Here is a 23,266-nt window from a genome sequence, read left to right on the forward strand (position 1 = left end):
ATAGGATAGGCTGGCTCTTCGATATCCAATGACTTGACGGCCAGCATCCTAAGACACTTGAATTTTTTTTATACAAAGAAATTTTTTTCTATACGCTGTAATTCTCTCGGGTGATTTTTTTAAAATGATTTTATACGCAAGATTTGAACACAAATAAGAACCCGTTTGCAGAATTACACTTTTTACTCTCGGCTTCTTTTTGTGTACCAGAATAACTATTTTAAAATATTCACTGTTGTAAAAAATAAACTGATCATTCACTATTACGCAAAATAACAACAAAAAATTCAGTTATTAAGTGGGCTATGACCAACCAACCACATTCGTGTATTCTGGTGGTCACAAGCTGCTACGTTGACTTGTTAGTATTTTTTATACTGATGTCCAACAACTGACAGCACTTGGACGTGAGGAGAAGACTGAACATTCACAGATGTGTACATGATGTTTCTACTGGGGAAAAATATTTCTGTTGCAGCTAAGACACGTTAAAAGATAATGCACACAATTCAACACGTTGACCAGTTAAGTGATGGACCAAAATATGCATAACTTTTTGGGAAACTTATCGATCTATGGTTAAATCTAAGTTACCTATCAGCTGAGTGAACGTATCGCTTCGAGAATATTTGAAAATCTCCTGAATGATGTTTTAAATGAAATGTTGCGTCTGAGGCTGTGTAATAAATCATGCACTGCATGAACGCTCAATGATTCGCGCAATAAAAATTAACCGTTGAAAAGATTAAAAATAAATTTCTAGAAGACTGCATAGTGCTTTTTAAAGAAAAGACAGTAAACTATTTTTTACTGGTTAGAAATAGGGTCACGTTTATCTGTCAGTTATTTCTTATAATAATTTTCGGATTAGCTCAATTTTTTGCATGGTCATCAATAAAGCTTTAAATTCTCGATCAAACAATCATTTTTTACACGGCTGGGCATAATTCTGGTTTGATACCTACATTGTTTTGCACGTCCAAAGGTTATCCGACGATTGTGAATAAAATTGAAATAGTCAGTAAAATTTTAACGTGTAAACAAAGAAACGATAAAGAGCTGTAATAACCAGTTTTTAAATTATATCCAAATGTAGCGCCTCAAATGCAAAGCATTTCTACGAAACATAGTTTCATGTGCAGATACGTGATTTTTCGCTCGTAAAATCCGAACGATGGAAGATTTTGCAAACGCTTATTATAATTACAGTAAGAATACGTTATTTACTGTCATCTGTATCATTTACACGTCTGAGGACATAGTAGCATTTTATGTGCAACTTTAGACCTCTGCATGGTGACAACGGATAAAATTTTCACAAAAGCAACAGGACGACCATTGAGCATATCTATTTGTCTACCATCTTGCATTTGAAACAATTCGCACTATTTTGAAACAGCACTGGCGCCCGTTAAAAAACTCACGTATTATTTGCACGTAAAAACGGAACGGAGTTACATTTTTCAAAGCGAGTTTTCCATTTTATCATAAGAATGCATTTTTTATTTATTTTATTCTCTTTAAACCGTTTCCACGCATTCAATTCACCAAGAACGAATTTTACGCGCAACATTTAGCTCGATTTTGAATCATCGTGCCTCGACAACGGATGAAGATAATTTGATGAAAAGTTTCGTTGGACTTTATCCACTTGTCTAACTTCATGCAAAGTTTGTACAAGTTAAAAGTATAAAGCGGAGAGCGTCAAATGCCTCACAGAAAAAAGTAATTTTTCCACATAAAATTCAAACGCAGCAAGATATTTTCGAACCGTTAAAACTTATCTAAAGCCAAGGTCCGATGCGCCGATGACCAAATTTGAACTTCTCGCGTCCGTCGGCCGTCGTAATTTAATATATCATTATTGTTATTATTAATTTTTGATTGTTGCCGACTTACGTGGTGGGCCTTAATAAAAATGATATTTCATTTAATTTTGATTTACGATTAAATGCTTTCCTAAAGTTCTCCTTTTTAACAATATTAATCTCAAATTATTTGTTACGTTAATGAATGATAGACTCGCTGAATCTTAAAACATGAGTATATAAGCCGTACAATGTAATAAACTTTTCATATTAATTCCCTCGGCTAGTCAGCTCACTTTAAAGCAAAAGATCTTTAGTTATTAGTTACTATTGCGTCCCACACACACGCGCGAGAGTACTTTTTCTCTGACCTCAGTTAACCATTGCCACGTAGTCAGAGCCCTGGCTCTGGCTGTCGTCTACGGTACTGAAAATAAGAATCTTAAAGCTACGTATTTCTGCAACTTCGTGCGGTTGTGGAAAAAAATTAATATTATCTTAATATCGCCACGTAATGGTGTCGTTGGCCGCATCGGCCGCTACGATTGTTGAACTGTAAATTACTTGAATGCAGGTTAATTCAAGGAAGGTGGACATGAAATCGGGATCACCTCTTACAAATTAAAAGTGCACAATAAGATTAACTATATATATATATATATATATATATATATATATATATATATATATATATATATATATATATATATATATATAATTTGCTTAACTCATAGACATATGATTACATTTGCCAGCACTCGCAAGATGTCCGTCTATACACAATCAAGACACGAGAAGAAGTGAAGACGACTAAAAAAATTATCAAAAGAGCGTATCTTGTCACCTCTTTAGATCGTTTTGTCATAAATTATTTCTTTGCAATCGAAACTTAAATAGAAAAATTATTAATTTACGGCTACATGATAAAAATACACTCCTGGAAATGGAAAAAAGAACACATTGACGCCGGTGTGTCAGACCCACCATACTTGCTCCGGACACTGCGAGAGGGCTGTACAAGCAATGATCACACGCACGGCACAGCGGACACACCAGGAACCGCGGTGTTGGCCGTCGAATGGCGCTAGCTGCGCAGCATTTGTGCACCGCCGCCGTCAGTGTCAGCCAGTTTGCCGTGGCATACGGAGCTCCATCGCAGTCTTTAACACTGGTAGCATGCCGCGACAGCGTGGACGTGAACCGTATGTGCAGTTGACGGACTTTGAGCAAGGGCGTATAGTGGGCATGCTGGAGGCCGGGTGGACGTACCGCGTGAGGTCTCCACAGTACATCGATGTTGTCGCCAGTGGTCGGCGGGAGGTGCACGTGCCCGTCGACCTGGGACCGGACCGCAGCGACGCACGGATGCACGCCAAGACCGTAGGATCCTACGCAGTGCCGTAGGGGACCGCACCGCCACTTCCCAGCAAATTAGGGACACTGTTGCTCCTGGGGTATCGGCGAGGACCATTCGCAACCGTCTCCATCAAGCTGGGCTACGGTCCCGCACACCGTTAGGCCGTCTTCCGCTCACGCCCCAACATCGTGCACCCCGCCTCCAGTGGTGTCGCGACAGGCGTGAATGGAGGGACGAATGGAGACGTGTCGTCTTCAGCGATGAGAGTCGCTGCTGCCTTGGTGCCAATGATGGTCGTATGCGTGTTTGGCGCCGTGCAGGTGAGCGCCACAATCAGGACTGCATACGACCGAGGCACACAGGGCCAACACCCGGCATCATGGTGTGGGGAGCGATCTCCTACACTGGCCGTACACCTCTGGTGATCGTCGAGGAGACACTGAATAGTGCACGGTACATCCACACCGTCATCGAACCCATCGTTCTACCATTCCTAGACCCGCAAGGGAACTTGCTGTTCCAACAGGACAATGCACGTCCGCATGTATCCCGTGCCACCCAACGTGCTCTAGAAGGTGTAAGTCAACTACCCTGGCCAGCAAGATCTCCAGATCTGTCCCCCATTGAGCATGTTTGGGACTGGATGAAGCGTCGTCTCACGCGGTCTGCACGTCCAGCACGAACGCTGGTCCAACTGAGGCGCCAGGTGGAAATGGCATGGCAAGCCGTTCCACAGGACTACATCCAGCATCTCTACGATCGTCTCCATGGGAGAATAGCAGCCTGCATTGCTGCGAAAGGTGGATATACACTGTACTAGTGCCGACATTGTGCATGCTCTGTTGCCTGTGTCTATGTGCCTGTGGTTCTGTCAGTGTGATCATGTGATGTATCTGACCCCAGGAATGTGTCAATAAAGTTTCCCCTTCCTGGGACAATGAATTCACGGTGTTCTTATTTCAATTTCCAGGAGTGTATATTATTCAATTTTTAAATGTCTCTTCTTCCTAAATACTGTTTTTAAAGTCTTTTCGTAATATAGCACTGGGGACGCTATAAACTCCAGTCAGGAGTCTAAAGGTGGCTGTTCTTCCACGTAAAATGCGAACGAGGGTGACTGTTTTCGCACGTAAAATCCGATCGTTGCACATACAGATGGTGCCATTGGCTGAGCATTAATTTCAGCCAAATTAAAGTCTTTTGCGAAAGGAATTAGTCGATTCGCACAATTTGCCTGGGCGCCAGCTCCGGTTCGTCGTTCAAACCTCGCTTAATATACCGCAACCTAGTTACAGAAAGACATATGTTTGAATGGCTATGCAAATGGCCGCTGGTCTCCCGCCCCCCCCCCCCCCCCGACCACCACGACACCACTCCTCAAACCTCGATTCTGGGCACGGCCTTTTTGTACAAATTTCTTACAGTACTTCCGCACTGCCACGATTTTGGGCCCGGGTGATTCATCCGAGTCTAAATCATTCTAAATAACAAAATCATAATTGTAAATTAAGTGTGTGACAGCAATCTGAAGTAGCAGATGTACTACACTCATGCTCGTAAATTAAGGATAATTGCAGAATGTGGTGCCACATAACGTGGCACTACATAAAACTGGCGCTAATAGCATAGGTGCGACACAGATGTGTAAGTCCGCGGTATTGGTGATAAGTTGAGAAAACCGTCCTGAAACACATGTGCTACAAAACGCCACTGTTTCCTGCACGTGTACCACGACATCAGTATGGGATATGATCGCCATGCACACATACACAGGCCGCACATCGCATTGGCATCCTCAGGATCAGGCGGTCGAGCAACTGCTGGGGTATAGCCCAGAGAGCATCGCAGATGTGCTCGATGGGGTTTAGGTCTGGAGAACAGGCAGGCCACTCTATTCGCCTGCATCTCTACGATCGTCTCCATGGGAGAATAGCAGCCTGCATTGCTGCGAAAGGTGGATATACACTGTACTAGTGCCGACATTGTGCATGCTCTGTTGCCTGAGTCTATGTGCCTGTGGTTCTGTCAGTGTGATCATGTGATGTATCTGACTCCAGGAATGTGTCAATAAAGTTTCCCCTTCGTGGGACAATGAATTCATGGTGTTCTTATTTCAATTTCCAGGAGTGTATAATTACGTGTATGGAAGATCTTTCGCGCCATAATGGTTCAAATGGCTCTGAGCACTATGGGACTCAACTGCTGTGGTCATCAGTCCCCTAGAACTTAGAACTATTTAAACCTAACTAACCTAAGGACATCACACACATTCATGCCCGGGGCAGGATTCGAACCTGCGACCGTAGCAGTCGCACGGTTCCGGACTGCGCGCCTAGAACCACGAGACCACCGCGGCCGGCTTCGCGCCATAGTAAAAAAAAAAAACAATTATGAACAGTTTTAGAATAAGCCGATAGCAATGTGACTGCGTAGCGTGTAAGAAAAATTACGGTTATTCAAGGCAGGGCCCACTTGTTACGGAGACATGTTTGCGTGTTTCCGAGAACCTTGATACAATTTACAGGATGTGCATGGTAGCGACCTACAACGATATGCATATCAAATTGCGCGGGACATACATTACAGTGATTTTAAGGGGAACAGTGTGTGGTTGCATAACTTCAGACAGTGCTACAAATCTGGAATACGTAATTTAACGAAATTTCAAACAAATCGCCAACTTGACGATTCACAGCAAACTGTGGAATCAGCCCGAAAAATTGTAGATCAGCTAAACAAACTTATCCCATCGTTCAGTAAGGAATTTTTCAGCTCCGACCATTCGGGATTTGAAGAGTAAATGCATGTGAAAGGAACCCTGTAAATTAAAGGTAGAGGTACCAAAAGAATTGTAGCAAGATTAACTAGCATCAGTGCCTTCGCATTCGTATACAATTATTAGTCGGGATGGTAATTTATTTATTTATACGTCAAGTTCTGTAGGACCAAATTGAGGAGCAAATCTCCAAGGTCATGGAACGGGTCAGTACATGAAATTATAACATAAAAGTAATAACAGATAAAAATAAAATGTCTATGAACCCGACGAAAGACAGTCCTTAAGTTTAAGTAAACGCAGTCAACAATACAAGACTCAGCTTATTTTTTCAAGGAACTCCTCTAAGGAATGACCCATAATGAAACTCTTCAGTCTCGATTTGAAAGCGCGTGGATTACTGCTAAGATTTTTGAATTCGAATGGTAGCTTACTGAAAATGGATGCAGCAGTATATACTATACACTTCTCTGCACAAGAGTTAAGGAAGTACGAACCAAATGCAGGTTTGATTTCTACCGAGTATTAACCGAGTGAGAGTTGCTTATTCTTGGGAATGAGCTGATATTGTTAACAAGAAATGACAGTAAGGATTATGTATATTGAGAGGCCAGTGTCAAAATACCCAGACCCGTGGACAGGGGTCGACAAGAGGATCGTGAACTCACACCACTTATTGCCCGAGCCAAAAATATCCTTTTAGAATGGGAAGAATTACCCCAAAATATAATACCATATGACGTAAGCGGATGAAAATAAGCAAAGTAGACCAATTTTCGTGTCCAACGGTCACTGACTTCAGATACCTTTCGAATAGTAAAAATGGCAGCATCAAGTGTTTGAAGAAGACCCTGAACGTGGGATTTCCACGACAGTTTACTATGTATCTGAATACTTGGAAATTTGAACTCTTAGTTTCATTAATCATATGCCCATTCTGTGAAGACCTGGCTGGAAAGTTATTTTTTGTGCTGCGAGAAGTTGGAGACTCTCTGCCCTCTACGATTCTTTCTCGTGTGTGTGACCTCACGAGAGCAGAAGGAAATATTCATGCCACAGCAATCAAGACAGGAAAAATGGGTGTACTAGAGCTACAAGTATGGTATACGGTATGAGCACTACTTTTGGCCAGTACGTGGTCAAAAAACTCACTTTTGCTTGGTTCCTGTCTGCGTAGAAGTATCACACTCCCTTAGAGCAAATTACCCTTCCTGAAAAGTAAGTGACATTGCAGTTCATACCACCTGGAACAACTGGATAAACTCAGCCCCTGGTTGTTTGTTTTTTCCGTGCCTACGAAACATATAATCGCACTATCTGCAGCTACGCCTTAAATGATGAACACTTTCACGATAAGCTCCACAGTAACTGTTTCGCATTCGGTTGCGTGCAATCATACTCAATCAGCTCTCATTATCCCGTTACATAAATATGATTCTAAATGCGTTCTTTAAGAGTGGATACCTAGCTGAACGTCGTGCACGGTTTGTTACTCACAGGGAGTTCGCCTTCGATCTTGATGGTGCCAACCTTTGTGATCACTGTGATGCGTCATTTTTCATTCGGTGTCCATGGCGATAATTAATGGTTTGTCTTGAACACTTCTTGAATGTCGACAATGTTCTTTTTGTGAAGTGTAATACAAACACCGCACAGAAGGTTGATCTCTGCACGTCCCGGACACTCATTAGCTGTCGCCCATCTGATGCACATGGCGAGTCAATAGCAGCTATTATTTTTACTGACGTAGCTGTTAACACGACACTTTCAAATGAGCCTAACTAGGAAGATTGAACTTGCGACCTCGCACTCAAGGGGTTCCTTGTCAGCAGTAAACTCTGTAATTACTTGAGGCTGCATATGGTGGGCTCATATGGTGGGCTAGTTCGGTAAACCGAGAGACTAAACCGTAACAGTCTGCACTGCGTGGTTCGCTATTTAGTGAAGGAGAAGCCTATTTACCTGACGTCTTCTGTTTCTTGTCCCCGTTAGAATTCTGCTCTGTAAGTCCGTCCTACAACGTTAACTACTTTACACAGCGAAAGTAAGTGCAGTCATATCGATAAGGTTGTACTCTAATAGTACTCAAAGTCTTTGATTTAAGAAAACCAATTACCGCCTTATTTATTCATCCTGATTTGTGAAATACGAAAAACAGTTATACCTGGCGATATGGAAAATTATCGCCTCGAGACAGCCAATAGAAATCTATAAGACAGTGTTCCGTTTGTAATGTCTAATATCAATACAGAGCACCGCAACTATTACAACTAAGATCACTGTCTGTTTGTTGATAGTTATTTAAGATCGCATCAAACGTTACCCAAGACACTTTTAACATTTACACACAACAACAACAAAAAAAAGTTTTGCATCACCTCGGTTCCGAGAGTTCCGAAACCTGTACAGAAAATTGGAATAGAGATCAATATAAACATCATTTCCAGCCGGCCGCGGTGGCCGTGCGGTTCTGGCGCTGCAGTCCGGAACCGCGGGACTGCTACTGTCGCAGGTTCGAATCCTGCCTCGGGCATGGATGTTTGTGATGTCCTTAGGTTAGTTAGGTTTAAGTAGTTCTAAGTTCTAGGGGACTTATGACCTAAGATGTTGAGTCCTATAGTGCTCAGAGCCGTTTGAAACATCATTTCCGCCCTTGTCACTGCTCATGAAAACCAGACATTGCATGTTGTACCACCACACAGCGAGACCTTCGGAGGTTTTGGTCCAGATTGCTGTACACACCGGTACCACTGATACCCAGTATCGCGTCCTCTTGCATTGATGCATGCCTGTATTCGTCGTGGCATACTATCCACAAGTTCATCAAGGCACTGTTGGTCCAGACTGTCACAATCTTCAACGACGATTCGGAGTAGATCCCTCAGAGTGGTTGGTAGATAACGTCGTCCATAAACAGCCCTTTTCAATGTATGCCAGGCATGTTCGATACTGGTCATGTCATGTCTGGAGAACATGGTGGCCACTCTAGTCGAGCGATGTCGTTATCCTGAAGGAAGTTATTCACAAGATATTCATGATGGCGGCGCGAATTGTCGTCCATGAACACGAATGCCTCGCCAATATGCTGTTGATACGGTTGCACTATCGGTCGGAGGATGGCATTCACGTATCGAACAACCGTTATGGCGCCTTCCATAACCCCCAGCGGCTTACGTCGGCCCCATATAATGCCACCCCAAAACAGCAGGGAACCTCCATCTTGCTGCACTCGTTGGACAGTGTGACTAAGGCATTCAGCTTGACCGTGTTGCTTCCAGAAACGTCTCGGACGATTATCTGCTTGAAGGGAAATACGACACCCATCGGTGAAGAGAACGTGATACCAATACCGAGCGGCCCATTGGGCATGTTGTTGGACCCATCTGTACCGCACTTCATGGTGTAGTGCTTGCAAAGATGGACCTCGCCATGGACGTCGAGAGTGATATTGCACATCATGCAGCCTATTGCGCACAGTTTGAGTCGCAACACGACGTCCTGTGGCTGCACGAAAAGCATTATTCAACATGGTGGCGTTGCTGCCAGGGTTCCTCCGAGCCATAATCCTGACGTAGCGGTCAACCACCGCAGTAGTAGCCCTTGGGCGGCCTGAGTGAGGCATGTCATCGACAGTTTCTGCCTCTCTGTATCTCCTCCACGTCCGAACAGCGTCACTTCCGTTCACTCCGAGACGCCTGGACACTTCCCTTGTTGAGAGCCCTTCCTGGCACAAAGTAACAATGCGGACGCAATCGAACCGCGGTATTGACCGTCTAGACATGGTTGAACTACAGAAAGCACCCTTCCTGGTGTAATGACTGGAACTAATCGGCTGTCAGAAAAAATGGGTCTGGGCACTATGGGACTCAACTGCTGAGGTCATCAGTCACCTAGAACTTGGAACTACTTAAACCTAACTAACCTAAGGACATCACACACATCAATGCCCGTGGCAGGGTTCAAATCTACGACCGTAGCGGTTTGAGACTGAAGCGCCTAGAACCGTTCGGCCACCTCGGTCGGCTCGGCTGTCAGATCCCCTCCGTCTAATAGGCGCTGCTCATGCTTGGTTGTTTACAGCTTTGGGCGGGTTTAGTGACATCCCTGAACAGTCAAAGGGACTGCGTCTGTGATACAATACCCACAGTCAGCATCTGTCTTCAGGAGTTCTGGGAACTGGGGTGATGCAAAAGTTTTTTGATGTGTGTATTTCACTTCAGGTTATATAACTGTAACTTGTTTGTATGGTAAACGTTAGTAACATCACCAGACACTGAGGTAGGATGCTTAGTTATAGCATCTACACTGAAGAGTCAAATAAACTGGCACACCAGCTTAGAACTGTGTAGGGCCTCCACGAGCAGGCAGAAGTGCCACAACACGACGTGTCATGGACTTGACTAATTCTGAAGTAGTGCTGCAGGGAACTGCCACCATGAATCTTGCAGGGCTGTCCATAAATCTATAAGAGTATGAGGGAGGGTAAACTTAGGACATAGCTCTCACAAACTGCCGGTAAATTGGCCATTGTATGTTGGTGGAAGAAAATGTGTTCCTACTAGCTGGCCAAATCTGTACCTTGGGGTATTCCAGCCAATGGCATCATACAACTCTTTCTTCTTTCTTTCCAGGATTGAGGTAATGTGACATGCCACTGCTTATGTTCCCAGGGAGGAGTACACGCTGAAAGGCCTGCGACCAGGGGAGTTCTGGGTGCGCGTCGCTTCCATCACGCTGGCTGGCCTGGGCCCCTACTGCGACCACATTCCGTTTACAGTGCCACCCCCGGCAGCGGATAAATCCGGCAACGGTGCAGGTATTGGTGGTGGGGGTTCAGGTGACGGAGGTGGGAACTACAGGGAGGATGGGCCTGGGGGCAGAGCAGGCGCAAGTGGCGGCTCGGACTCAGCGTCAAACACGACTCGCACTGCACTGACTGCGGTAGGGGTGGCGGCGGCGCTGCTGGCAGTGGGGGCGGGGGCCACACTGCTGCTGTGGTGGCGCTGCCTGGCCGCCAGGAGGGACGTGCTGCTCGCCACCGTCAACCCGGAGTACATCAGCCTCGCCAAGTGAGTACCCAGAATGCTGGCGCCCCCTACACACACATATATAAAACTGCACTGAACAGATGTCATGGGACAGACACCTAATACTGTGTGTGGCCTTCTCTGGCCCTGTGGACTGCAGTGGGACACCATGGAAACGTCTGCCCTGATAGATGAGTGGTCAGCATGATGGATTGCCGTCCTACGGGCCTGGGTTCGATTCCCGGCTGGGTCAGGGATTTTCTCCGCTTAGAAACTAAGTGTTGTCTTGTATTCATCATCATTTCATCATGCGCAGGTCGCCCAATGTGACGTCGAATGTAATGAGACCTACATCAAGGTCGCTGGACCTCCCCTGTAAGGGGCCTCCTGGCCATGGAAATGAGACTATAAGTCACTGATACTCCTCTAGAAGCAGCTGACACAAAATCGTTTGCAGAGAGACAGCCGATTCTGATCTGTTCATGGGTGCAAAATCCCGTGCATGGAGCCTTTTTTCTGTGGCATCCCAGATATGCTGAATGGGGTTCAAATCTGGGCTCGAAGGTGGGCATCTCAGTCTTTGGACCTCCACTGCAAGTTCCTGTAACCATTCTCCGTCGATGTGGGAGCGATGTGGCAGCGTGTTATCATCTAGAAACATCCCAGAACCGTCAGGGTACTGGAAGGCCAAAAATAGGTACAGATGGTGCCTGAGCAGCTCAACGTATCACAGACCAACCAAAGTCCTTCCAGAACAACTGGAGTGCTGATTCCATGGATGTGTGTGCTGTCCTTAGGTTAGTTAGGTTTAAGTAGTTCTAAGTCTAGGGAACTGATGACCTCAGACGTTGTCCCATAGTGCTTAGAACCATTTGAACCGTTTTTGAGCTCATTCCATACTAGGCAAATGCACATCAGACCATATTAGAGACACCAGCATCTCAGACCACACCTTCTTGGCAGGCGGGATCCATCGATTCTTGTGGTCGGCGTCACACATGGTGCAGCCCATCAGCAAGGTGCAGTTGAAATCGTGATCCATCCGACCGTATCATTGTTCCAGTCGACGCCATCGTCCGTCTCTGGCGATTGGCGACAAACGCACGCAATTGCGCCTGATGACATCATGTTAACAGCGGCACCCGTGTGCAGCGCCAGCACCCGTAGCCCATGGAATCCGTGTCCCTATGGACTGTGCACTGCGAGACGTGTCTAGGATGTCCTGTGTTCAATTGACCCATGATTTGTTCCACTATAGACCTTCTGTCACCATTGGTGATACGCCAGAGAAATTGCCAGTCACTGTCGTCGAACGTGGCTGGATGGCCAGTAGTTGGTCTGTTGTAGACTGTGACACCCTCCTTCAACCCTTAAACACTTCCCATGGCCGTTCTGCCATTACCCTGCTTGGCAGAATAATCAGATCTAATACGGAGTCGCTTTGCTAATGCGAAACGAGTAGACAGCTCCATCTGCCAGATCATGACGGTTTTTATAACGCTCACTGCAGCAGATAGCTTGTACAAGGGGTTTCACAGTTCCTATTGTGGGCTTCTAGGGTTAGTGGATGACCTTAGTAGATATGTTTGAAGATCACATCATATTCGTAACTACCATTTCACAGTACACACACAGGGGGGGGGGGGGGGACAATGAGCTGTGACAAGTGTGTTCTGTAAACTATCACAACTTTTCTCAGGCACGCAGAAGACAAGTCAGGTGAACGTAAAATTAACTAATTCATGGGTTAAATGACCTCACTACAGCTACATATATATTATTACTCTGCAACTCACAATTAAGTGTCTAGTAGAGTGTTCATCGAACCACCTTCAAAAATGGTTCAAATGGCTCTGAGCACTATGGGACTTCACATCTGTGGTCATCAGTCCCCTAGAACTTAGAACTACTTAAACCTAACTAACCTAAGGACATCACACAGATCCATGCCCGAGGCAGGATTTGAACCTGCAACCGTAGCGGTCACGCGGCTCCAGACTGAAGCGCCTAGAACCGCACGGCCACACTGGCTGGCGAACCACCTTCCAGCTATTTCTCTATCGATCTACTCTCGAACACCAAGAGGGAGAAACAGACACACAAATCTTTCCGTGCAAGCGTACTGTATTATGAGGAACATCATTCCCTATGTAGGTGGGTGTCAAGAAAATACTTTGGCAATCAGATGAGAACCTTGCTGACTGAAATTTCGCGAGAAGATCCAGCTACAACTGAAACGCCTTTGTGTTAATAATTTCCACACAAATTCACATATCATAGTAGTGACGCTCTCTCCCGTAATCCGCGATAGTACGAAACGAGCTGCCCTTCTTTCAACTTTTTCGGTGTCTTCCATCGATACTATCTTATGCGGATTTCGCACCTTACAACAATACTTCAAAAGAGGACATACAAGCGTTGTGTAGGCAGTTCTTTAGAAGATCTGTCGCATTTTCTCAGTATCCTGCCAATAAATCATAGTCTTTGGTTTGCTGTATCCACAACGCTATCTTTTTCATCGTTCCAACTTTAGTTACTAGTAATTGTAATCAGTAAGTATTTAGCAGAGTTTGCAGCTTTCAGACTTACGTGATTTAACAGGAACCGAAATTTATCGGATTCGTTTAGGTACTCATGTGGATGACTTCACACTTTTCATGATAGTCAACTGCCACTTTTCGCACTGTACAGATATCTTATATAAATCATTTTACAATTCGTTTTAGTCATCTGGTGGCTTTACAAGACTGTAAATGACAGCATCATCTGAAGACAATTTAAGACGGCTTCTAAGATTGTCTCCTATATCGTTAATATAGATCAATAGAGGGCCTACAACACTTCCTTCGGGAACGCCGGATATTACTTCTGTTTTACTCGATGACTTTCCGTCTATTACTACGAATTGTGACCTTTCCGACAGGAAATCACGAATCCAGTCGCACAACTGGGGCGATATTCCATAGGCAGGCAGTATGGTTATTGTGAGGAACGGTGTCGAAAGTCTTCTGGAAGTCTAAAAATATGGAATCAATTTGACATCCTCTGTCGATAGCACTTATTACTTCATGAGTATAAAGAGCTAGTTGTGTTTCACAAGAACGATATTTTCTGAGTCCGTGCTTACTATGAGTCAATAAATCGTTCTCTTCGAGGTACTTCATAATGTTCGAATACAGTATATGTTCCAAAACACTTCTGCAAATCGACGAAAGTGATATGGGCCTGCAACTCAACGGATTACTCCAACTTCCCTTTTTGAGTATTGGTGTGCCTAGAGCAATTTTCCAGTCTTTAGGTACGGATCTTTCTGTGACCGAGCGGTTGTATATAATTGCTAAATATGGAGCTATTGTATCAGCACACTCTGAGAGGAACCTGACTGGTATATAATCTGGACCGGAAGCCTTGCTTTTATTAAGTGATTTAAGCTGCTTTGCAACACCGAGGATGTCTACTTCTATGTTTATCCTCTTGGCAGGTGTTATTGACAGGAATTCGAAATATTTACTTCGTCTTCTTTGGTGAAGGAGTTTCGGAAAACCGTGTTTAGTAACCCTGCTTTAGTGGCACTGTCTTCAGTGACTTCACCGTTGTTATCGGGCAGTAAAGTTACTGATTGCGTCTTGACAGTTGTGTGCTTCATGTATGACCAGAATCTCTTTGGGTTTTCTGCCAGATTTCGAGACAGAGTTTAGTTATGAAAATTATGAAAAGGATTTCGCATTCAAGTACGCGCTATATTTCGAACTTCTGCAAAACTTTACCAGTCGTGGGGATTTTACGTTCTTTTAAATTTGGCATCCTTTTTTCGCTGCTTATGCAACAGCGATCTCACGCGTTTTGTGTACCATGGGGTCAGCACCATCACTTATTAATTCATGTGGTATATGTGTCTCAATTGCTGTCGACACTATCTCTTCGAAATAATTCCACAACTTTTCTACCTTACATGATCAGATCGGAAGGAATGAAGACTGTCTCTTAAAACAGCGTTAAGAACATTTTTATTAGCTTTTTAAAATAGACAAACTTTGCGCTTCTTTTCGGTGGTAGTAAGTGTTCCGGTATTCAGCCTAGCAGCACCTGCCTTGTGGTCGCTAATCTCTGTATCCGTCACGATACTCCCTATTTGTCCAGGATTATTTGTCACTAAGAGGTCAAGCATGCTTTCACAATCATTTACACTTCGAGTGGTCTCCTGAACGAATTGTTCAAAATAATTTTCTGAGAGAGCATTCTGTACAATTTCGGTTGACATTTTATGCCTGCCGCCGATTTTAAACGTATAATTCTTGCAGCTCATTGAGTGTAGATTGAATTCACCACCGACTATAAATGTATGTGTGTATAACTAACTGTATAACAGTATAACTAACTGTATAATACCTATTTGAAATGAGACTCAAGTTTTCTTTGAACTGTTCAGCAACTATATCTTCAGAAAACGCTTTTTTATTCCAGTCTCTGATCACAAACGAATTCTTTAGACGATGACCTGTTTCAGTATTTAATGACCATCTTCTGAGTCCGGGGGTCGGTAAAACGATCCAATTAATACTTTAGTCATATTGTCAAGTATAACCTCTACCTACACAATTTCGCAAGAAATATCTACTTCAATTTCACTACAAGGCAAACTACTTGTGACAGCAATAAATACTCCACAGCAACTATATTTATCTAGATCGTTTGAGAAAATTACGGATGAACTTATTTCCGTTTTAGCCAGCTTTCTGTACCTATAACTATTTGAGCTTCAGTGCTTTCTATAGGGCTTGGAGGTCTGGCTCTTTCCCAACACAGCTACGACAATTTACAACTACAATACCGATCGTTTCTACAACTAACTTACTGTGTTTTACCAGTCCCCTTCTATATGGACGCCCTTTCTGTCGTTCCCTGAGACCCCCAAACCTAAAAAACCGCCCTATCCCTTCCACACACTCCCCATAGCCGTGTAGCTGCTTCCTGCGTGTAATTGGGCTCCTGACCTATTAAACGGAACCCGGAAACCCACCACCCAATGGTGCAAGTCAAGGAATTTGCAGCCTACACGGTCAGAGAACCGTCTGAGCCTCTGATTCAGATCCTCCAATCTGCTCTGCAACAGAGGACCACAGTCGCTTCTATCGACGATGTTGCAGATGGCGAGCTCCACCTCAATCTCGGAACAAGACTGGCATTTTTTACCATTTCCACTAGCCGCCTGAAACGAGAGAGAATCTCCTCTGATCCAAAGCGACACACGTCATTGGTACCGACATGAGCCACCGTCTGCAGTTGGGTGCACCCTGTACTCTTCATGGCATCTGGAAGCACCCTTTCCATATCCGGAATGACTCCCCCCGGTATGCATACGGAGTGCACACTGGCTTCCTTCCCCTCCTTGGCAGCCGTGTTCCTAAGGGGCCCCATTACACACCTAACACTGAGATCCCAGCTACCAGCAAACACACCCTTTGTGAATGCCCAGACCTTGTGGGCCGAGAAGCTTCCTCTGGAACAGGGTGGACGACTGCATCTCGCTCAGAGACATCGTCAGCCACAGATAACGCCCGAAACCTGTTCGTCAAACGAACCAGGGAGCCCCTATGATCGGCCACTCGGAAAGGTTTTAGCTGCCTGCCAGACTTTTGAATGGTCTCCCAAACGACCACTGGTGAGGGGTCAACACTGGTGCAGGTAGTACCTGGGGTGGCCACAGCAGTGGATTGATTGGAGGGACATGTGGGACGTGCTCGATGTCCCTCGCATCCCTGCGTCCGATCCCCCACAGTGATGCCCCTTGGCAGCAGCCTCAAGTTGTGTGACAGAAGATAACGCAGCCTGGAGCTGTGAACGAAGGGTTGCCAACTCAGCTTGCATCTGTACACAGCAATCACAGTTCCTATCCATTACTGCAGTCGCTCATGTTTGAAGCTCGTAAAAATATGTAACCAATGAACAGTGTACTCGGCTTATCAGCAGCTGGAATTCGAAGTGCTCTCTCACTAATGGTCTAAACGATACTGAGCTACACTAACCAAAACAAACAAAAGCCTATACGATACGAGGGTTGATAACAGCGGTGGTACTGTATGCTTTGCTGTTATTAAAATAAAAGTTTGTTCCTAGTAAGCGTTCGAACACGCAAGAAATTACAAAAATAATCTAGTAACTACACAGGTATCTGTAAATAAGTCACTCATTTGGAAGCTCGTAAACATATATAACAAACGAACGGTGTACTCGCCTTATTAGCAACAGGAACACGAGGTTCTCTGTCTCTGACGGTCTATCCAACACTGAGCTTTACCACGAGTCACATGACAACATCCCCCCTGTGAGTTCAGGGGTTAGAATAGGCCTGAGGTATTCCTACCTACTGTAAGAGGTGACTAAAATGAGTCTCACATGTTTCAGCCTTTATGTGATGGTCCCCTGTCAGGTTTGGCCATCTTTCTAAATTTTCCCAAAGAGTGAGCCAACTGGGGAAGGGCACCTTACATAGTGCACCATGTCCATCATGCGCTGAGACCTCTCGCTTCCTTCGTCAAAGTGGATCTACACCTCTGCTCATTCTCCAGCTATTGGGTGAGGTGACCTTCCTGGGTGCATTTTCCTCCATCTACTGTGTAGTGTCACTTTCTGCGCTGACGACGATAATGGACTTCTTTCCTTGTTTGCACCTGATACCACATATCTAGCATGGTATCCAGTCCATTGTGGTGGGGCCGCCATGTACCCTGTTGGTCGTAGCCCCCTGACCACACAGGCATTGTTCTGCTGATGCCTGCGCCATTAGCTTCCCATGTATGCCAAAGGGTAGGTGCTCGTCACCTTGGGGCATCGGGACCCCCAGCAATGGCCATACTGCCAGGTGGCCTTTTGTGCGGCTGGTTGGCGCCCATTGGAAGGGCTCCTGGTCGCAATGGCTGGCATCAGGGCAGATGACGCGCGATAAAGCATTCCACGTTATCACTTGCTGGTGATCAAATGCCAGCAGACTCTAAGCGTTCTAAGACTCAGTACAATGCAAGAAAGTAAAACCCTACATCATTCCCCTCCCTGGCCACACCAAGGAAGGAACGCCAGGCTAAGGATGGCGACGAACCTTATTCGCCCCAGTACCTCTTATGTACTAGAGCTGATGGGGACTCCTATGTTTTAATGAATCCTCTGTTTTTTTTTTTTTTTTTTTTTTTTTGTGGAGCATTGGACAACAAACTGCGTGACGTTAAGGAAACCGAATGTGTGGAAGTCCTCTATGTGGGCCTCATGCAGGGATTCTGTGCCTCTACGCTGGCTCTGCATTGGCCAAGCTTGGCCGACCCACGGCTACCTCTAGCGCCAAGAAGACCCGCCTGAGTGTCGGTGCGGTGCCCCGTTGACGGTGGACCATATTCTGATGCACTGTCCCACTTCGACTGCCCTGTGACGAAATCTTCGGTTACCGGACTAGTTGTCACTACTTTTATCTGACAACACCTCTTTGGCTGATTTACTTTTACGTTTTATACGTGAGGGTGGGTTTTATTATTTGATCTAAGTTATATCGCATGTCCTTTATCCCTCTGTGTTCTCCACCCTAGCGCTTTCAGGGTGGCGGTTTTAATGTGGTGCACAGTGACTGGCTTCTTTTTATTCTCATAGTCAGCCAGCCATGGTAATTGCTTTGTCGTTTTAATCCCTTCTCCATGTTTCTTGTGTTTGTGTGGTTTTATTCTCCCCTTTTGTCTATTTAAGTGTTTGTTGCCCTTCCGTCCTTGTGGTTTTTCCTTCCGTTTTGCGTTGTCATTCTCGCTTGTTTTATTCTCACCCTTGTGGCATTGTTTTATTTGGAACAATGGATCGATGACCTAGCAGTTTGCCCGCATCTCGTGGTCGTGCGGTAGCGTTCTCGCTTCCCACGCCCGGGTTCGATTCCCGGCGGGGTCAGGGATTTTCTCTGCCTCGTGATGGCTGGGTGTTGTGTGATGTCCTTAGGTTGGTTAGGTTTAAGTAGTTCTAAGTTCTAGGGGACTGATGACCATCGATGTTAAGTCCCATAGTGCTCAGAGCCATTTGAACCATTTTTGAACCTAGCAGTTTGTTCCCTTTCCCCCTCTTTTAAACAAACCAACCAACATGACAACAGGTGAGACAAGCGCGCGACAGCGTTGTCTGGGAGCGGCGAAAATCAAACGGTCGCTCTCGATCACGCAACAACAGGCCGCGCAGCGAGAAACGTCATCATAACCATGAAAATTTAGGTAACTGACGCAACAGAAACTCTCGCGTGACTACAGTTTACATTATATTTTTCTATTACTGAATATTATCACATCAGTATTTTTTACACACTTTTAACCAAAATAGCTACCCTATATTTTGGCACCCGCTCCTAGTGTGGCCCCTGGCGTTGTGCGAGCCTCTTCAGTCTCTGTGTACCTGTGAAACTCACTTATTCTGGTAAAACCTTGCTCTGCCTCTACAATTCTTATACTTCACACTTCCCTCCACTAGCAAATTTCCAATTCATCGGCGCCTCAGTGTGTATCCTATCAACTCATCGCATCTTTTGGTTAAGTTGCACCATACATTTCTTTTCTCCTGGCTCGATTCAATACCTCTTCATCAGTTATCCGATGAACCCATCTAAACTTCAGCTTATTTCTGTAGAGCCACATCTCATAATCTTCTATTTTCACTCCCTTCTCAACTGCTAATTTACTTGCATTTTTCATGTCCTTCAGCTCCTATAACTGTAGATATTACTCCTTCAACATACACCTCGTGCAATGACCGCGACTGAAAAACCAGTGAAATTAAAGTTGATATTAAGGCTTCCAGACAGTATTACTTGCCATGTTCTGTTCATGAATGGAACAGAAATAGGGTCAGAGTAATAGTAGCAGTACAGATACCCCAACGACATTCACACAGTGGCTTCAGGAGTGTAGATGTAGATGTAGACATAGATGTGGATATGTACACATACATGGATGTTTCCTTTAGGTGAAATTTGTGTGGCTGTACCACCTAACTAAAATGTGTAATAAAGTCCTCAGGTATTGGAAAAAAATATTATCAGCGTAAATTTAAAATTATCTTTTGCGTTTCACTATACAAGACGCAAAAGCCGTAAATATTCACTCTTTATATAATATTTAAAAAAGTGAAGCATTTGTCATCTGCCCAGTCAAAGGATTGGGTTTAGTCACTGGACTTGGCAGTTTCCGAGGAATGTAGAGTAATAGCTACACGTCTGCATAAGTGTCAATACATTTAATATTCTTTAGAAGTTTTTTAGTTTGCACCTGAAACGGAAAAGAGGAACGAGGAGATCAGTCTTTAACGTCCTGTCGACGACGAGATCATTAGAGACGGAGCACAAGCTCGGATTAGGGAAGGATTGGGAAAGAAATCGACCGTGCCCTATCAAATGAACCGTCCTGGCAATTGCCTGAAGCGAAATCACAGAAAACCTAAATCAGGATCGCCGGACGCGGGTTTGAACCGTCGTCCTCCCAAATGCGAGCCTATTGTGATAACCACTGCGCCACCTCTCTCGGTCTGAAACCGAATAACATGTATTCGAAACCAAGTACGCTAGTAGTAGCTATGTCGCCTTCCACTTTAAAACATTTCACTGGTTATTACAGCACTTACAAACTATTAGAAAACATATAATGAAAACTATTCCCTAAATTAGTCTACTTTGGCCAAAGATTTGACAAAATTCGAGATGTCTTATTCAAGGCAGCTTGCACTGCAGTGCTAAACAACGCTTAGTCTCCGTCCACACCATGTAACGTTATATTATGAAGATGACAGAATGCATTGAAAAGCCTGTTTAATCACTATTACCATATCACTATGACGTTTGAATCATTATCACTAGTTAATTATAGTTACATAGTGCAGATGTTACCTCTTTTTCATTGTCCATTTGCGTATTCACGGAGCGACTCACCACTAAGGTGGCAAATCTTTGACAGCAGGGGATACACTTGATGAGCACAAGCATGTGCCTATTGTTCAGTATCCACAGAGAAACTGGGTCCGCCCACTAATACAGCCGGCCCATTGATAACAACCTTCCTTACATGAACATTTGTGTGTTTGTGTACATGAACATGCTGACGTGGATGTGAATGTATCGGGTAATCAAAAAGACAGTATAAATTTGAAAATGAATAAATCATGGAATAATGTAGATACAGAGGTACAAATCGACACACATGCTTGGATTGACATCGGGTTTTATTAGAACCAAAAAGAAACAAAGTTCTCAAAATGTCCAACAGATGGCACTGGACAGCAAAACGTCAGTGATTGCGCATAACAATCGTGTATAAAAGGAGCTGTATTGAGAGAGAGAACCAGATCCCGTACACCTCCCGCAAACTCTACCCTCCTCACCCACTTGTCTCGCCCATCCTCTCAAAACAACACCCACTGCGGCGCCTGTATTCCCACGTCCCACCCGTTCTCCATCTCTCCACCCTCCTTACCCTCTCCCAAGGTGGCTTCCGGCAGCTCCCCCTCCTTGATGATGTCCTCCTCCCCTCCATCTACCCCTCCTATCAACTTTGATCCTACCCCCCCTCACTTCCTGTGGCCTCTCCACTTGGCACCCTCCCTTCCTTCTCTTTCCTTTTCCCCTGTCCCCTTCCTCCACCCCTCTTCCACCGGGCTGCCCCTTTTTTCCTCCCCTCCCCCTGTCTCCCTTGCCCATGGCATCTGCCCTCCCCTCTCCTTGTTCCACTCCCCTTCCTCCTCCCCCTCCCTTGGCAGGTCCCCGGACTCGCACATGCGTGGTGAACATTCGCGCGCTGGAGATCATCGCCATCAGTGTCTCGTGTGTGTGCCTTTGTTTTGTGTTCAGTGTCCTTTCGCCGTTACGCCACCACTGTTCACGTGTGCCGTCGCAATCATCCGTGTTAGGTGCGCTGTGTCAACAAGTGTTAGTGTTTTTCTCATCCAGCATGAGCGGCTTCATGTTTACTGTTTTTTGTATCTACATTTTTTGCCCGCCGTTTTTATTGTATTGTCTATGCCACCTATATGTCATATTATTGTACCACTCAAGGCTGAAGAGCAGGGTAATATGCTGCTGTCAGCCCGCCTTATATGAGGTGATTAAAATTACAATAAATAGAAGAAAAAGAGAGAGAGAGAGAACCAGATGCGCCAGCAGTCGCAGCATGTTGACGTTCCCTGAAAAGGCGCTTTTAGTGGAGCTGTATTATCAGAATGGGGAATGTCCTACTTCAGCGTTACGATCCTATTGCCGTAGGAAGGGGATTCGAACGGATAAAGGTCCGTTGACAAATGCAGCTGTGGCGAGAATGATTTCGAAGTACGAAGCCATGGGTTGATTAGACGATAGACTCCGTAGTGGCAGACCGAGCACAAGACGTAATGCTGCTGAGACAGTTCAGGAAGAAATGGAGACTGTAGCGGGTTCGTCTATGCGCGGGGAAGTCAGCGCTCGTGCAGTCGCACGTCGCACCGGCATTCCATACACTACTGTTTGGTTGGCACTTAGGCGTACCCTCCGATGCTATGCGCACAAAATACATCGGCATCATGAAATGTTACTTGGCGATTTAGTGAAACGGAGGGCATTTGCGGTGAGGGCGTTCCAAAGGTGGCGGAAGGTGACGATTGGTTGAGTAACGTGTTGTGGACCGACGAAGCTCATTTCACGCTCCGAGGGTCTGTCAACGCCCACAACTGCAAAATCTGGGCTACCGAAGATTCTAGAACTGTCGTGAAAACTCCATTGTACGACGAGAAAGTCACGGTATGGGTTAAATTTACCACATCTACCGTTATCGAGCCTTTTTTCTTCGAGGAGATGTGTGATTCTGGTTTTGTAACTGCTACCATGACGGGTGAGAGCTACGCCGATATGTTACATAATCGCGTCATCCCCAGCCTGGCTGATGAACACCTGCTGGAACGTACGATGCTTATGCAGGATGGCGCTCCACCCCACATTGCTAGACGCGTGAAAGATCTCTTGCTCGCGTCGTTTGGTGATGATCGTGTGCTTAACTGACACTTTCGTCATGCGTGGCCTTCCAGGTCCCCAGACCTCAGAACGTGCGATTATTGGCTTTAGGGTTACCTGAAGTCGCAAGTGTATCGTGATCGACCGACATCTCTAGGGATGCTAAATGACAACATCCGACACCAATGCCTCACCATAACTCCGGACATGCTTTACAGTGCTGTTCACAACATTATTCTCGACTACAGCTATTGCTGAGGAATGATGGTGGACATATTGAGCATTTCCTGTAAAGAACATCATCTTTGCTTCGTC

The 23,266-nt window shown here is 45.2% G+C and overlaps 1 protein-coding gene across 2 annotated transcripts in view; it reads left to right on the forward strand.

Moving 5' to 3' along the window:
- Window positions 1-23,266, forward strand: part of LOC126291785 (insulin receptor-related protein-like) — a 357,856-nt gene that overhangs the window by 296,673 nt on the left and 37,917 nt on the right. For both annotated transcript variants that reach the window (XM_049985479.1, XM_049985480.1), the window contains exon 13: window positions 10,612-11,010. In XM_049985479.1, the coding sequence (XP_049841436.1) occupies window positions 10,612-11,010 (399 nt within the window). The remainder of the gene's footprint in view (window positions 1-10,611; window positions 11,011-23,266) is intronic.

This window comes from Schistocerca gregaria, chromosome 9 (assembly GCF_023897955.1).
Source record: "Schistocerca gregaria isolate iqSchGreg1 chromosome 9, iqSchGreg1.2, whole genome shotgun sequence".
Lineage (NCBI taxonomy): Eukaryota > Metazoa > Arthropoda > Insecta > Orthoptera > Acrididae > Schistocerca > Schistocerca gregaria.